The sequence below is a fragment of the Grus americana genome, chromosome 2 (assembly GCF_028858705.1).
Source record: "Grus americana isolate bGruAme1 chromosome 2, bGruAme1.mat, whole genome shotgun sequence".
Lineage (NCBI taxonomy): Eukaryota > Metazoa > Chordata > Aves > Gruiformes > Gruidae > Grus > Grus americana.
In genome coordinates this window covers 24,620,272-24,638,081 of record NC_072853.1, presented here as the reverse complement: position 1 = coordinate 24,638,081, position 17,810 = coordinate 24,620,272, and the positions used below count along the sequence as shown (strand labels likewise).

At 40.3% G+C, this 17,810-nt stretch overlaps 1 protein-coding gene across 2 annotated transcripts in view; it reads right to left on the bottom strand.

Moving 5' to 3' along the window:
* Positions 1–6,347: 6,347 nt before the first annotated feature.
* The window catches only part of STK3 (serine/threonine kinase 3), a 146,864-nt gene continuing 135,401 nt past the window's right edge, over positions 6,348–17,810 (bottom strand). For both annotated transcript variants that reach the window (XM_054816356.1, XM_054816355.1), the window contains one exon: positions 6,348–9,693. In XM_054816356.1, coding sequence (XP_054672331.1) covers positions 9,535–9,693 — 159 coding nt within the window. In that variant the 3' untranslated portion in view covers positions 6,348–9,534. The remainder of the gene's footprint in view (positions 9,694–17,810) is intronic.

Genomic DNA, 17,810 nt, shown 5'->3' with positions numbered 1-17,810 from the left:
CCTACGGCAGGAACATCTCCAACTGCCAAAGTCAGGATGCAGCTCCTTCTCTGATCCGTTCATATTCAGCCTGGCAGGTGAGCTATCAGATCCGACAGTTGGTTTTTGCATGGGACTTCTCAGCTGCGGTACTGGAAATGCTTTATAAATATAGCGCAATTTTGCTTATGCTTTTAGTGGCAAAAATGCGCCGAGCCTTCCTTACGCTTCTGTTAGTGAGGGCAGCCCCACTCCTGGCTCTCGTGTTCCCCAAGCACCATAAACTGGAACAGTACTGGAGCTCTCCCCAGTGCTGCCAGGGCACTGGGGAGCACAGCAGACACCTCTTTGTGCGAGTCGTTACACAGCACTGGCCCATCCGCCAGCACACAAAAATACAAATGTGCTCCCTCACCCCTGGCAGGAGCCTCAAAGCGCTGAAACCATTTAACATGCCAAGAGATGGGAATCATGCTGGGAACAGGAGGTGGCAGGTGTTTCTAGGTGCATTTGATTTTCTTAAGAATCCCTTTGGATTCAGAGCGAGGTCAGTCTAGACATACCAAGAATATAGAAGAAAAAGGCTACGTGCTTTGACAGACAGTTATGTTGCCTGAAACAAGATATCCGGGATATCTGACAGCTTTCCTTCCTGACAGAGCTCAATTAAAAAAAGCAAAATGCATCTCTCCATCCTGCTAGAGAAGGTGAGAAAAAAGCCATGGGGAATAAAAGATCAGTCTAGTTGGGTTCTGGGCTTTTAAAATAAAACGTTAATCCTATACAGTCTAGAAAAGAAAATGAATAAACCTGAACGGAAGGCAAAGCTGCAGCTGGAACAGCGTTCGGATTCTTTGCTTACCAAGTGCACGGGACAGCCGTGTCTTGTGTGGTTTAATTTAGAGGTCTGGACCGAACATCCGAGGCCAGATTCCCAAAGTTTAGCTTCCCACATCCTTAAGCACAGCCAGGGGTGTTAGGCATCGCCTCCCCTCACGCGGGTCAGCAACAGGGAGCTCCAAACACGAAGCTGGCAGCCCCGCGGCGTTCTGGGGGGCAAGCGAGTAAGCAAGTGTCAGGGAAGCGAGGCCGTGTAGCTTCTGGGGCTTGCTGTGCTGAGGGGACGCACAGCCGCCTGGGCCCGCAGGACGGAGCACGTGCAGCCCTGAGCAGCCTCGTGTCCGTTGACCAGGACGGGAGCTGGAAGACGGCTCAGAAACACAGCAGTAATCTTTCTTAAACGTGCCTGAATCGCCGTTCCTCGTTCCAGAGCGAAGAGCTGAACTAAACACTTTAGTTCAGCATCTGTCTACAAAATAAAATATTAGTCAAATGCTTTGCTAATAAGACTTCCTCCTACTTCAGCTGCAAGATAGGACCTAACTGTCGTGCTTTTTGCGGAGGCAGTAACTGCAGATAAGTGCTATGAGATGTATTAAAATTGTGCCAGTTGATGGGCTGAATAAATCAATGTTAACCACATTTGAAAGGCTTCAAACTTATACCCACTCTTGGAATAAATTTGCATTAATTGTTGGGATGTGTGGCTACTGTATTGCTGGTCCTACGATCCTAGAAATCGTCAGTTCCTTATTTATCCCAATAATTACATATTTGGGAACTGTTTAAACATCTGAGCGGCAACAGAGGAGTTATAATTACACTAACTAGGAGAAATAGGTTTATCGAATCTAACACAACACTATTGCCATCAATTTCAGCCATGTTACACTGTGGAATATAAGCAGCCCGAAAACCTGATGTGTTTCTGTAAAAGCTGAGCCATCAGTGGTGGATGTGCTTCCTTAGCAAGATGGGTGCTGAAAAAATACAACAGGTATACAGTCCACCAACATTTCCTAGCACATACACATAGTGGGTTACCAAATTACTTCTGGTCGTTTTAGAGTTTCTAAGGGGATGAGACACTCTTGGAATGAGTCAGAGCAATATTTCAGCTGTATTTATTGAAATACTGAACCAGCACTTACTGTGTTGGAGACTTCTGTTCACTTTCAGAGGGAAATCGGGTTTGGATTAAGCAATTACACCTGTATATAAATCAGTGCAGTGTTGAACATTAATACAGTCACCCCATTATTTTCTGGATGGACACAAGAACTTTATTCTGTAAAGATCAACTAACAGCAACACCAAAACAAAACTTTCCCTGGATTTTAGGAGACTCAGAAAAAGTTATTTTATTGATAAGTACAGAGTTTGATTTGTTTCTGCATTTTTTAATACAAAACACTGAAAAATTCTAGTCGTCTTCCATAGTTTCAGCAGGGAAAACTGGTATATGACAAACAAATATGACTTATCTACAGACTGAAGTAAGGCCTGCATTTTAAAAAGAATCTCATGCTTCTGGATATGGTTGCTAAGAAAAATGGTAACTCTACTTAATCCTTCTTCAAATAATCTCTGACCTCCATAATCTCTGGACTATGACACCTGTTTTCACGTGCGATGAGAGATCAAAAGGACACCTCTTGCTGTTAAGCCTGTATACCCCATTGTACTGCAATAAAAATGAAATATCAATTGATGCATCACACTAAAGGCTTAGTGTCAGATAAATCAAATCAAAAGCTTTTGGTCTCCCTCTTTGATGTATTGGCTGTGAGTTTCTCCTTAACAGTAACCATGCAGGCTTTGGAAGCCCAGGAGGAGTGTGAAGCAGCAGAAAGATCTGAAGAGGGGGAAAAGTAGTGTTACAAACATCTGAGGGCCACGGCCATCTTCCCGTGCATCGGTCCTTCCAGTGGCACCGAGGGAACGAGCGGACGAGTAAGAGGTACAGGGGGGTGTTTGTGTGTGTGCCGGCGCACGCCTGTGTACGGCCAGAGAACAGTTACACCCATCAGCTCCAAATACTGCTGCTGAGGGGAGAAACGGGACTGGGAGGGATACGTTGCTCTCTGGGACTGGCTAGGGAGAGATACTGTAATATAAAATATCTGTCCTCAGAAGAAATATCCACAGGGAGAAAAGTCCAGGTCTTTAGTAAGGAGCATACAATTTAATTAATTTGACAGAGAAACATATACCCAGATACAGTAGCATAGGGCTGTGTATATTTACAAATTTGATTTCTGAAGGTGTGACACCTAAAGAAAAAAATTTGAAGGTCACTGGGGTTTGCAGTGCACGAGTAAATACCATTAGCGTTTTCCCCCCATTGTGACAGACAGAAACCCAGCATTTGGGCCCAGAACCAGATTAGTTTAATTCCTGCCAGTGCTCTCCTGCTGGCTGGCTCCAGGCAGCTCCCCGCTTACCGCCCAGTTTATCCCCTCTGAATTTTCTGTGGCCTTTAGAAAGGCCTGGTCACACTGAACAAGTACCAACACCAGGCGAGAACTCTGGCTGTTTGCCTACAGCACATGAAAATTTCCCGGTCCCACCATCGCTTCCATCAAAGCTAAAGCCAGTTCCGACAGTAAGAACTCGGGAGGCCGAGGGATAGCGCTGCTGGAGGAAGAAACGCCCTGGCGTAGGGCACGGAGCGATCATCAGCTGACGCAATTACACAGACTCTTCCACTGCACTGAGACTATTTCCTAAGGGCCACAAAACATTTGTTGTACATCAATATAAAAATGGACACAAGGAACTTTTTCCTTTCCGAGGGTTAAACGTGATTTTCGGATACCTTTTTGTGGGCATCCCTGCCTCTGCATGGGGGGCCATGGCCATGCTGCGCTCCTGCCAACAAAGCAAAGCTGCATCAAAAGCCATTTGCCACCGCGGCGTGACCTTGTCCCTGAGCAGAGGAGCTGGCTCCTGCAAGACCACAGGCATTGGTTTGAGCATAGCGCTACCCCGATGCCGATCAACAGCTTCCAGATTGCTGCCAAGTCTCTTGGCAAAGCGGTACCCACCCCTTCGTGCTGCTTCCTCACGCTTTGCAGCCAGTGCCCCCGCTACAGCAGGGGAGGGAGAGGAGGAGGGGGAGAGCAGTTCCCAGCAGGGCATGACACTTACACAACACCCGGAGTAGGTGCACAGCTCGCTCAGCCCTCTTGCTAGAACCACCTCCATCCACGCCTGCCCAGGGCTAGAGCGTGGAAAGCCTCTTCATGCAGAGAGAAACGTCATCTGCAGTCAAAACCCTCCATGGCCCCCGAAAGGAGCAGGGGAGGAGGGGAGGAGAAAACTCTACCCTTACAGTGACTTTGACTGGGTTTGTTTCCATGTTTATTTACTTGGCACTGTTATGGCATGTTTCCATTAATAAAATTTTTAAAAATTAAAACTTCTATCTTCAAAAGTGGCAACTGAGTAAATAAAGTGCAAACGTAAAAGACAATAAACATGAATGGAAGAAAAATGAGATGTGAAACAGTGACGTAGAACAGTAAGCTACACAGACGACTACCTGATTTGCTTTTGTCAGCCAACTCTTTTTTTCCTCACATCCACAGTTACCCTCACGAGCAACCTGGCCAGGTGCAAGTGCCATGTGCTTTTTCCTTTCTCCCCAAAGAAATTTTTTTTTAATGATTTCTTTCTTCCTGTTTCTGTGACAAATATAGCTCTTCTCTAACCTAGAAGACTCTCTAAGGCCTAGTGAAACTAAGCATGAGTCTATCCTGAGGGATTTGTGAAGCAAGCAACGGAAAAAAGTACCTAGGATCTAGTCTGTCTGGGACTAACAAACGCTCTGAAAGAGAAAGATTTGGTTAGAATCTGAACATGCCATATTTTCAAATGAAGGGAAAACAGGACAGCCGAGACTTTACTTCAGTGATCTCTGAATAGGAGAACAAAAGCTGCTGCTGACATCTGCATTTGTGCACGATGTCCCAAGAACACTTGGCTCTGGGGATGCTTTTAAAAGTAATGTCCACATTCATCTTCCTGAGCAGGGGGAAGAGAAGCAGCAAAACACAGGGAATTTTCAAGTATTCTTTAAAAATCCTAACAAATTAAAACAAAAGGATGAGAGCACACCACGTAAATGGCAGTCCCTTTCCATAACAAATACATGAAACAGGAGAAATACATTTGTGAAAAGGTACTTTAAAACAAACTTAACAGGGCAAGTCCCCAGGTGCAGCTTAATGACTTCACATTGAACCATCAATGTAATTTTGCCTTTCCCCCAAAAGAGTAAGCCATTACTTCACCTGGCACAACTCAACGGTGAGAAACACCACGTGCTACCCAGGACTTGTCTTCCCCAAGGCTTCCACTGGCAACAGTGGGCATAATGCTGCTGCACCAGAGCATTATATAGAAATACCCCAAAGCCGATTTCCCAGCCAGCTGTATGACCTTATAGAACACCCATCATCGCCTCTGGAAGTACAGAAAGAAATGCCACGGTAAGCTGGAGCCCTTAATACTTGTATTCAGCAAAGAAATAAAAACCCTTCCTCGCATCATAAGGTCTTTTTAAGTACTTTTATAACCACATATACACTTAAAAAGAAAACGTAGCCCTCATGATATCACACTGATAAAACAGCATGCACGCAAAGCGCGTTACAGAAGCTGTACAGTGTACATTCTGCTTGGAAGCAGCAGTGCCCGTTACTGGTGACTAACTCTCTCTCATGTACCTGTGCACGGATTCATCATGAGCCCTATTTATGTTTGGAAGTTCGACACAGCAATCTGAGCCACTGTGCACTCTCACCTGAATACATCTGGACAAATATTAGGCAAGCTATAAAATAAATAGTAAATAACTGTAACATCCAATAACTGTCAGATTAATTCAGATTAGCAGTAGAATTTTGTCACTTCAAACATACCGTGGTTCACTAAGGAGTTTTGTTCGTGAGTTCCTTTGACTAAAGTGTCTTTGTGGGCAAATTCTGAGAGAATAATTTTAAAAAAAATCAGAAAAGAAAAGTGGTATGGAATCATATTTGAGACATTAAATGTGTTCACTTTTCCTAGTTAAGCCTATCCATACCTATTGCTGTTCTCACTACACCAGAAAACCAAAGGGGCACCCAAAGCTGCAAATGCCCGCTAGTATGCCCAAGTAAAGGATGTCTGTGAAGACTTCCCACGCACTGGGGTGGTGCTCAGCTCGCTCAGGATTAGGCCTTTAGCAACCTTAGATTGCAGAGAGGGAATTCCACAAGGTATTGAGAATGTCTGTCCTTACACTGGCCTGATGCTCTTCCACTGACATCTTCAGACTTCTAGAGCTTGCAGCAACGTCTCGAGCTGGAAAACTCCTTTCCAGAGCTGACTGAGAGGTGTGGTTTCCTGCGCTTACCGCTGGGCTCAAAGTATTATGGAAAGGAAGCAAAACCATGAGAGGTGGCTATGGAAATGAACATTAATGGTTGCTATTAACGTAATTTAGCTTCAGTTAGAATGAACAACAGGACGACAATTATACATGGAAAATTAGCTTTTATTACAAATGTTTAGTAATAAGTAATGATTTTTCAGGTTGTTTTTTTACTTACTAAACCTAAACGTACAAAGTCAGAAGCAAACAAGAAATTGCTTGGTTAAAATCTTACTGAAGGTTAACTTGTCAGTAGTTTGATCAGATTTCCTGCAAGGCTTGCTTTAAAAACATCTTATTTATTGAACTATTGGCTTTCGTTTACAGAGATGCTCATCCTCCAGTAGAGATGTGTAGTCATCAACATGGATGATTTCATTCATTTATATAAACAGAAGAAAGAAAAAGTTGTATCCATCTCTTAATATAAAACCTATTTCTATACGTTACGCTTGCACATAATTTAGAGCCTGACCCACTGGCTTCTGAAGCCAAAGACGGCTCTTACACTCACTGCAGCATGCACCATATCAGAAGGGCAACATTACTAATTTCATATTACTTGGTGAAAGTATTCTTTGGTCACAAACGTCCTCCATCTACCCAGTTTACAGTATCTCAGAAACTATTTTTCACCCATTTTAAGTAGCTTGTTTACATTTTTATTTTATTCTGTGGCTTTCAGGTTTTTCTCCCACATGTATAATCCACATCTGTGTGCATGCATGTGCACAAAATTTATTCAAGTTGTTTCTATGGCGACAGATCAGGAGTGAAGAAAGGATGTCCTTTATCTTTTGATACCTTTCAGATGTCAGACTGCAACAGCTCTAGTCCAAAAGTCCCTCTGGACAGGCAACTAGGATTTAGTGCACTGCATTACTAAAGTTTTCAGAACATACAAAATATGAAAACTGTGATCATTTTATTACAGTGTCGATTACACTGTAAAGCCACATTATTCAAAATCAAAGTTTTATTTTTGGTGGGAAAAGTTTAAGAGAGAAAGGGGAAAGAAAACTGCTAACGATGCAAGCGAGAGTGTCTGGACAATGACACTTTGCTCAAAAGGCACACCAAGAAAAGGCAAGCTAGGTTCCTCTCCTGATGGTTTGATTTTTTTAATATTTTGTTCTTATATACATAGATAAGCATATATATGTGTGTCTACCTACACAAATATACGTACGCACACACACCTTTGAGTTTTTGAGAATAGAAAGTTCGAGAATTAGAAATTCATTTTAAATAAATAAGAACCAGACTAATAGGGGGAAGTTGGTGCTGTTGTTTTTTGCTGCATTATGATTATAATCTAATGACACAGTGATATGATTATACCATTTTTTTACTATACATCATTTCATTGTATATGTAATTGTAAATGTGAGGCCCAGGTGCATTTATCTTGCCTAAAGTAATTTTTATGGATCTTCTGTGTTCTTGTTTTTTCATAAGGGACGGTCATTACTTTAAGAAATATGAAGAGAGTTGAGGGTAAGGATGTTCTAACAGTCACCATTAAAATTTATTTGACTCCAGGGTTTACATGTTAGAGCGTGGCGTGCACGCAAACACACACACAGAATGACAGTGACAAGGGCTGTGTACAGCTCAAACCCAAGTACTGGTCCCAGCACGGCTGTAGCACGTTGATCTTGTAAAAAACTTTTGTTTTCTTTTTGCAGAAGCTTTATGATATAATGCACCATTTTCCAAAATCTGCACTGTTCCATGTAAATGGTCCATGTACAATGACAGTAAATGTTAAGAGGTATGAGATGATTACTAACTTCCAGGAAACATTTAACAGAAGATGCCCATACAGTAGTCACCAATAAAAGTTTAACAGCTGAAGGCTGAATGTAAAGATCTTTTCAGCTGTATTGTTTAAAGAAGCATGACTATCACAATAAAGTTATTTACACAAAAGGCAACAATAGTAAAGATATCAACAGAGAACACAGCAGATTGTTCAGAAAGTGGATCACATTTTCTGCTAAGTTTGAAATATTTCTTGCAATGTTGTAAATTCTACCTACTAGATATCCCACAATATAAACCAGACAGAAGAACTTATAAAAAGATGTATCAAGAGCTTGGTCCTGCACTTCTGATTCCTCAAAATCTAAAACAGAAGACTACAGGAATTTTGAATGTTTAGCGATTGCAGGACAAAACCCTCGGAGGACTGCAAAATGTTGCTTCTTTTCAGTACTTATTCAATTGATTTTCTTTGGCTTTTAAATGACTATCCCTTCCTATCTACAATGTGAAACCAAACCAAACCCCAAACCACTAATAACTCCCCTCTCCCTTCAAAACAGTGATAAAAAATTAAATGAACCAAAAAAACATATCCAGAAAGTGTAGCTGTTACTTCATTATAAAACTACGGTGTAAAATAGAGGTTTATACTGGTCAGAATTGCAATAGCAATTGGAAATTTACACTGAAGGAGTGACTGAAAGTATTGCTTCTCCTGAATAACAAAAAAAATCAAAACTGATTAGGCACTTGTTTTCTTGTTTAATTAGAGATCATTCAGTGTGCGTAAAAATTATAGACATACTCTCTAAAAGAATGCTCTGTAGCCTAACAGCTGTATTGCTCAACTACAGCCACAGTCCCTGATTCAGGAGAGCAGAAAAACATGTGCCTATTATTTATTTTATGCTTAAATCCTACTGATAGGAATGGACTGGATACATGCTCAAGTGCTGTCCTGAATTGGAATGCTTGCTGAAATTGGAGTTTGAAAAGATAATACAGTGGTGAGCTTCTTTTCATTATACCACAATACCAATTTTATCTAATCTGGCTCTGCTCTCCACAATATTATCCTAATATTTTCTAATAAAAAAGAAAACAGGCATAAAATAAATAGGATAACCCAAGATTACATAATAAATATGCTACTAAGTGGGAGGAAAATATACTGCAACATAAGGCTCTGTAGTGTTGCACAATCAGGAAATCGCTCCAGGTGCTCCAAAACTCAACTCCTAGTGTACAACACCAAGTTACCACTATACACCTGAAAAAGATTGGGAAGTAACAGATTAAACTTCTATTACATTAAACATTTGAAAATATAAACAAGTGGTAATTTAGTGCTTCGCTGTCTTTGCAGAACATCGTATGTATGTTCTTTCACTGTTCCAATTGTCATTGCTTGTGAAGGAAAATTCAAAAGATTGGGTTTTTGAAAACTCTCATTATCGAATTCCTTCAGACTCACGAAGTTACCAGTGTCCACGCTGACTCATAGTATTATCTCCAAGAGTAAAAAAAATTCAGAAATTTTGTTGCCTCCGTTTCTTTGCATCCATCGCATCTAGGATAGGTTGCCTCTTTGCAGTGTACCTCTGACGAAGCTCCTCAATTTCTCGTTCCATCATAGGGTCCAAAGCCTTTAACCGCATCTGTAATTCTTCTAAACTCAGATTCTTTAACTGTAAAACAACCAACCAACCAAACAACAAAAAAAAAGAAAACACAAAAAAGATTAAAAAATATTTACAACAAAAATGAAAACCATCACCTTTCTAATCCTTTAATTTACAGTTGCAGTGTTTTTACACAGTTTGAGTGTATATATACACGTATATAACTGTTTATATAACCAAAAGCTTTAGTATGCTCCATGGTAAATCATTTAACAGCACATGAAAACACAAATATGCACGGTACCTTTAATTAAAAAAAAAAAATCACTTTGCAAACCTTGCAAATAGATTGCAAATAAATACAGAGCTGGAGTTCAACTCATTAGGCTGAAAAAAGCATGCCACAGTATACACAATTATATTCATGTATACAAATTATATTGCTTCATCAAATACTTCTTAGTGAACTTCAGTCTCTTATAGAAGCCTGAAAAACAGACAGCTGCTGTAAGTAACAGTCTGACAGATATTTAGAGGCACTTTCTGATAAGAATGACAGGGCACCTGTCTTCCTCAACAGATCGCTGCCAGAACTAGTCAAATCAAATTGCCAACAGAGTGTTTAAATAATAGGAAATAATTTCCTGATTTCATTGGAGGGAATTACCTCTGACCAAGCTCTTTTCTTTCTAAAAATATTTTCTCGCAATGTTAAACAGTTCATTACATTAAGAGCGATGGGTCACATTAGTGAATCGCTTCGCTGGCTTGCTGGCTGCTGCAAGTAAAGGTTGGAGCCTGGTCAGGTACCGGAGTACATTGGGAACTACTGCCCCTCCTCCTCTTGCAAGGAAGGATCCACACTGGAAACGTGTTCCTTTGGTTGGCCTACTTTTTTCTTCCTGATGAATTCTAGCACCTCTCTGCCTTTCTCTCTCGTCGGAATTGCCTATGTGCCAATTACTCTTCACTGAGTGTGAAAAATATCAACAAATTTCAAATAGCACAAATAATTTTATCCTAGGAAAGGGATAATTTGTATTTTGTTTGCAAATATTCTGACATTGCAAACAAGCACACCACCTAACTAGGGAAAAAAAAAGAAAACATTTTCTGAATCAACCTACTAATGAGTCAATACTTCGTTCATTAATCTAGGGCAGTCTTCCATCAACACAGTCCGATCTGTTTTCACTGAGGAATGCAATACTACTTTTGATCTTTATTTTTATCAGCATCCGAGGCATATAAATTAGCAACACATATTGCTACATACAGTCCAAACTCCAGTGTTATGACTTCTGCTAATAGACTACATTGTAGATGGTAAACAAATAAAGTCATAATAAACAGGGAGTGCAGATCAGAAATTCACAGAAGAGCACATGCGAAAAGATGCACATTTTTATGCAAGGTCATTTTAACCATAAGATTCCTAATGAAGATGAGAATTAAAGCCCAGATGTCAAAATATCTTCCAAGACCAACCATCCTTAGACCTGTAGGAGTTTCAGAGACCTCAGATGTGCTCAGTAGCTCCTCAGTAATGTCTGTCTCTCCCAAGGCAAATGCTGCCTTTCATGTCTTCAGAGGGAAAGAGCTGCCTCCCAAATAATTAAGTATCATCTACTTTACTACATCTCTCCTATTTGATAAATGCAAGAAAGGATAGGGAAAAGGAATCATAATTCCTCAGTCATGAAAGACTCTTACAGAAAAACACCTTTCCATTTCCAGAGAAAGAAAAGATTTTTAAAAAATCTGTTCTCTTTCATTTTTAGCCCATTGGTAAATGTAACTGGCCCATTACAGACACTTTCCAGATATTCTTTAGAGGAGTGAAGTGTCAGAGACATTTGCAGTATAATGAGATGACAGTGCCAATTCCCCTGTTTAACTGGTTCCAACGCAGCACAGAACAATAAAACCACATTTCTTATCACGTGTGAGAGGAGAAACATATTTGGGGCTCCACGGACCAGCAAACGGACGGAGGAAGGCACCGTGAATAATCTCATGAGTGTTTTGTGAGAACTGCCACTGATGAAGTCTCCTGCCCGCTCTGGGCCAGGCTGGGTAACCTTTTATTCCCTCTCAGTCACCGCTGTAGACAGCAGGCTTAAACTGCACAGAATAGACTCCAACTGATGCAATCACATAATTATTCTGCACTGAAAAACATTTTTTTTATAAATTGTCAGAGAAGAATGTGATGGGTGAGTTTTTATTTAAATTTCAATCAAGAACCAGAGCCAGCATCAGAATTAAATATTCTTTAAAGATCACAGACAGCTGGGTGGAAATTAAAATATAAAGAGAATAAATTTTTAAATCCAGAGAATAAGAATCTTTCAGAATGATCTCAGCCACGTCAACCAGGGGACCTGGGGAGCTGCAATACTTGTCTGTATGAACAGCTGATACTTGGGACATTCAAAGGAAGTAAATGACAGAAAACAGAGATGTTAAGAAACCAAAAACAGAGTTATGAAGGTCTCAGCTATCTGACATCAGATGCTGGATTAGGCAGGAATAGTCAGAGAGCTCTAGGTACTACAGGAAACCCCTGAAGCACATGTAAAAGCTGCAGCTGACTCTAGGATGTGTGTGTGTGTGTCCATGGACACATATGTCTCCTTGGTAAACTTAAAAATATTTCACCTTGACTTCTGTCTGTGCTATAGCTATTACCTCGTGAAGCCTGAAGCCTGCAAAAGCCTAAATGCTGAATGCAACAGCAAATACATGAAATAAGATGCACAGAAATAACTCAAACAAGATATTTAATTATTCCTATGTAATTTATTCCCTTGCATGATATTTTGATTCAAATTGTTAAAGCGATAGAGCTCAGCACTCTCACTGACTTTCACTTGCAAACAGTTTGCAATTTAAAGTGCCATACATAATTTCCCATGTAGTTTGTTGTTGTAACTACTAGGGCTACCAGCACTAATGGGAAAAGAGAAGAGAGCATTCAGCTGTGCAAGCTACAGGAATTCAGAAAGGCTTTAAATTATATTTTGATAGCTTTTTAAAAGCTGTAAACTGCAGTGGTTCAGTAATCAGGATAGTATTTGTCTGAGAATGATAGATAGTTCAATTTCTACCACTCCAAATAATGGAATCAATTGTGTCCTATTGGAGATCAAACACCCACAATCACACAACAGACAGGAATTAGTGTCGGGATGGGCCACCTCCGAGACAGTGACAGGAGTTTCTTTTTGGTAAAAGCATTTGCCTTCACTGGGGCTCTTCATACCACCAAATAATCACACAGGTTTGGGAAAGCAGCAACAGCCCAAATTCCAATTTATAACACCACAAATCTATCAATTACATACAATAACATTCAGAAAATGTGTGCAGCTGTTTTACACACACAAATAGTCTTTTAGAATGGATGAGCATTCTCAGTTTTCTAGTAGAAAAATTAGGTGTGTACAGAACAAAATCTTTTCCTCTGAAAGGCTGTTAACCTCATCACTGAAGAGGGTGACAGTGTATAAGGGAAGCAAGATAAAAACCAAACCCAAACCATCTCCAGAGCCAGATAACATTGAATAATTTCTTCTGCTAGCTGATGGATGCTCAAGACACAGCCACACCCAAAGAAGCCCCGCTGAAATTCCCCGCTTTGCTTTGCTAGAGCAAAGGAAGTTGACTTTGCCTACGAAGAGACCAGCTAATAGGCATCCCTGTGGCGCAAGCTCCTAGTGCTGCAAGCTGAGGGCCAGCAGCTCCTGCCTCTGCCTTCTCCTCTCCCTGACGTAGGAGGAAATCCTGGCGGAAGAAAGGCACCCACGCAGAAAGGAGCTCCATCAACCCAAGCTTCCAGAGGCAGAAGGTCCTTTCAGCAGCACCAACCTGAGCTAGGACAACCAGCACAGAAACAAAGCCTAACTAACCTTTTAATGGAATTATAATTTTCAGTTACAATCTTTGGAAAAGGCAACCCAGCCACACACTTAGAAGATCAGTAAGTGTGGACACCTGATGCACCTTATCTCAAACTTTTAGCAAATGGAATACCAATCATTTACCTCCTCCCGGCTCATTTTTCAATGTATTCATAATAAGATTAGAGACTTGTCCAAGAAAGGCTGTGTGTAGAAGTTAAAAAGCAGCAGAACAGATTAAGAATCGTTAGAAGCTCTTCGCAATGTGACCATCCTCATTAAGCTGGGATACAGTAAAACTCTCAATGTTGGGGCAGCTCCAGGTTTGAAGTGATCAAGTTGTGATCAGAGCTACAAGTGCTCCAGAGACAGGTGCAGTCCCCTGGTGTGAAGGTGGCAGGAACCATTGCTAATCACTGTCACCTGAGTTTTTAAGTTTTGCAGCTGAAGAAAAAATAACCCAGAGTTACCATGGGAGGCTGGTGAATTACAGTGCAGTTTAGCATTTCATCAGAAGAGTATTACCTATACAGAAAAAATTCTTACTCTCATCGATACTGGTTTCAGGTCGATTGCTTTTCTGATATGTCTTAAAACAGTGACACACAAGGAATTCTTGCCTCACAAACTGATGTGGTCATCTCCCAGAACCAAATTTCAGCAAAGGAAATGCAACAATTTTTGCTTTTTTGGTCTTTCAGTCTAACTTCTTGCATCCCAGATGGACCAGCTTCATTTGGATCAATATTTTCAGCAAACCAAAAAGAGTAATTACTTACAGTCAGCATGACTTCTGCATACAGGAAGACCCACACTGTAACTTGCGTATTTTGTTCGCAACCCTGGTCAAATCATACTGATGAAAATTCAGACCAAACAGGGTGCTTGGAAAATATATATGTGTTCCCGTCTACAGACCCGAGTTCTGTGGCAATAAGCTGAGAAGGAAGACGATAACGTACAACCAAAACAAGACTCTCAGAAGTCATCAAGTCAAAGGGTGCAATGAAAATCCTGACGACTGGCTTCCACCCGCATCCAGCACAGGAGTCAGGAGGAAAGACACGCATCTGAGATACTTGGTGGTGCTTGCAGTCCATGGATTTAGGCGAAGGGGTCTGGAAAAGAGTCTGGAACTCATTAGCTGCACTTGGCCAGCACATATCCGTAGCCATCCAAACTTTTCAGGGAGCGAAAGCCAAAGTTTTGGTGGATGTAGCACACTATAATCTTAATCCGCCCTTGACAGCTAACAGAGGTAAATAAAAGCTCTAGGCCTGTGATGTTTTCAATATGATAAAATTAGATTTCATTAGTAATTCCATAATGCATGAGTTACCATCGCAAACCTCCAGTCTATCAAACTAAATTATGGAATATTGCCATTAAGCTGGTGCAACAAAAACAAGCAAATGTATTTTCAGGGTTTAAATTGTTAAGAAAATAGATATTCAATCAAAAATAATCTGTATCAAGTTTGTTGTGTTTACTCAAAAAAACAAATTCTTCCTAGCAACTGCTTAAATGAATCTTACAGATGCAACATGCCTTATTAGAGGCCTTTGATTAAAAAAATATGGATTGTTAATACTGTATTCTGAGTCATCTATTTTCCCATCTGCTAGTAATTCCTACAATATGAACTATCAACAGAATGGCTAACAACAATAATTTTCTATGGCAATTGCAAAAGTGGGTTGCCTATAGCACTTTCTAAGATTTAACCAGTGCATGCCTTGGATTGTTTTGTGTAGTTAGTGGCCTCAGGTAAGAGAAACTCCTTCTCTCCAGCTGTTTCCTTCCCTCTGCTGAGCAGAGTTTTCTTTTCTCTAATGGAATGAGCTCCGCTGATGATTTCAAACTTATTTTTTAGTAATAGAAATAGTTAGACTTGAGTCAGGATCCAAAAGGTACAAGGTGGGCCTTTCTGACCAGTTTTTCTGGTCTACAAATTCAAACCCCAAATCCGTGAATCTGACTTACATAGCTGTTTTCTCAGGCCTGCGCGCAAGGAAATAAATACTCCACAGTTACTGTCTGTTCGGCTGCTCCCGGGCAGCAAGGAGGGAAGAAGTGCTGTATGTCCTGTGCTCACAGACCAAATCACGCTGACCTGGTATAAGTAGCGTCAGGCGATGAGCAGAGTCAGAGCTCTGACTCGCTGCCATCCCCACCCCTGCTGTCACTACAGTGGGCAAATCAGTCACAAGAAAACAAACTCGGACAGAAGGTGGAGAGAGAGCATTTATTTCAAGATATTTGAAGAGCAAGTCTCCTTGCTGCAAAACATAAAATATGGGGTTATACAAATATAAAAAGGACGTCATTTGCTGTCGTTATTTTTGACAATTTATGAGACAGAAGGACCGACAACCTAACTTTCAAAAGCCAAAGTTCATCCCTCAGGACTGCAGTTATCTTCAACATTTTGGTTGGTAAAATAAGCACATGGCACTAAGAGAAAATTAAAGATGGGTGAGTTCACGTAACTTTAAAAAGTCTTTTACAGATAAAATTGTATATAAATGTCCCATGATTAATTCCTTTTTTTGACTAGTAAAGCCCTCTCTGCTCAGACATTAAAACTGCACATCATTTTAATAACACAAAGCTAAATCTCAGTTACAGCCATCAATATTTTTCAGCTCTAGAAGGCTTTTCTTAGCTTCATACAACGTTGCATTTCAATAGCAAATCACCAACGGGGAAAAAAGTTTTCTATAGCATTAGTGCATACTATCAGTTGCATACCTTTGTTGAATACTCAAAGGAAGGGCTTTCCTTTGAGCACACTAAGTAGGACCAATCCTAAAATTCCAAAATCATGAGCTGGGTCCTTCACCTTCATTAAATTACCCTTAAAAACTAGATTTGTAAAATAAGAGGGTTTTTGGAGGAGGGACGTATCTTTTTATTTCCCTTTTCATTTCTGAGTCATGAGGAGGCAGCTAGAATCTAAACACTTCTGCAATTAAAAAGGCTAAAAAGTTCAGGAAAAAAAAATAATTTAGTGGCCAAAAACTTTAACAAGGAATCCTGACTACAGGAAGTGAAATCTAAGGAAAAGCAGAGATCATCGTAAAATGCAGTGTAAAATTAGTGATAATGCTAACTCTTGCCTGTTGCAGTTTTACCCAGTTCCTGACAAAACCAGTCCTGTAGTGTGTATTAATGCTGTACCATATCCTAAGCAGTTCAAATATTGTTTACATTGTTTTTACCTACTATAGCAGCTGATGTTCATGTAGTTGCGAGGTATATAATTTTCACTAAAATAAATCAACATAGAAGAATCTGAAAATGGGGAAATAAACTGCAAGCAATGTGCCTCAAAAACCTGGCAGCTAGCAAACATCCATTAATAAGCACCACTGAGATCAAATCTTTAGTATCTGATAATCAGTTTAATAAATACATTTAATATTTAAAGTGTACAGAAGGAAAAAATCCTACCACTCCTTCTTTCCTATGTCATTTACAGAGACTGTATTGTTACATTACACGCTTACAATTGAGTCTACTGAAGCATGACACTTTAATTTGCTATCACCTTCTCTTCAGAATTGCATCACCCATCACAGACATTTCTAAAAATTACTTTTAGAGTATCACAGGCAAAAATTCACAGTTTGAAATGCCTTAGAGAAGATCTTGGTGTTTTTTATACACTGTGATTTTCTATACCAAGCATCTAAAGCTTAATGGTACAGTTAGCCCTGAAGAATACTATAAATGTTTACTGGAGCTCCCAACAGAGTAAATAATCTAAAGCTTAGGAAAAACACTCCATCTGGATACTCACCATGCTATTTAAACTTGATTGCAAATATACCCACACAGTGCTGATAGCAAAGCAGCTACCACACCTGATCTAAAAATACAGAGGATTTCCCCCCAGCCCTTTCTGCTTTTGGAGGGGGAAAAAAAAGCATGGGAAGAAAAAATCAACCAACCAAGAAATCCCCAAACCCCTTTTCCAATATTACCCAGCAAAGACATAAAGCTTTAAAATGAAAAGGCATTCTTTAGCTAGAGTTCTTCGTCTACTAAGTAAGTAGTATCCAAAAGTCAGCATTTTATGTCTATTAATCTGCAGCTCTCCAGGGCAAGTGCTTTTAGTTGTCCTTCGTGATGAGCTCAGCTATCAGCAGGTCCACTACAGTGCCCTTCGGTGACAAGTATCACGTTTCAGCAAACTGCAGTTATCATTCAGCTACATAAGCCCAAATATTACCCTCATATTCAAAAGTTTTCTCAAGTTAAGGCAAGGCACTGCCTCCT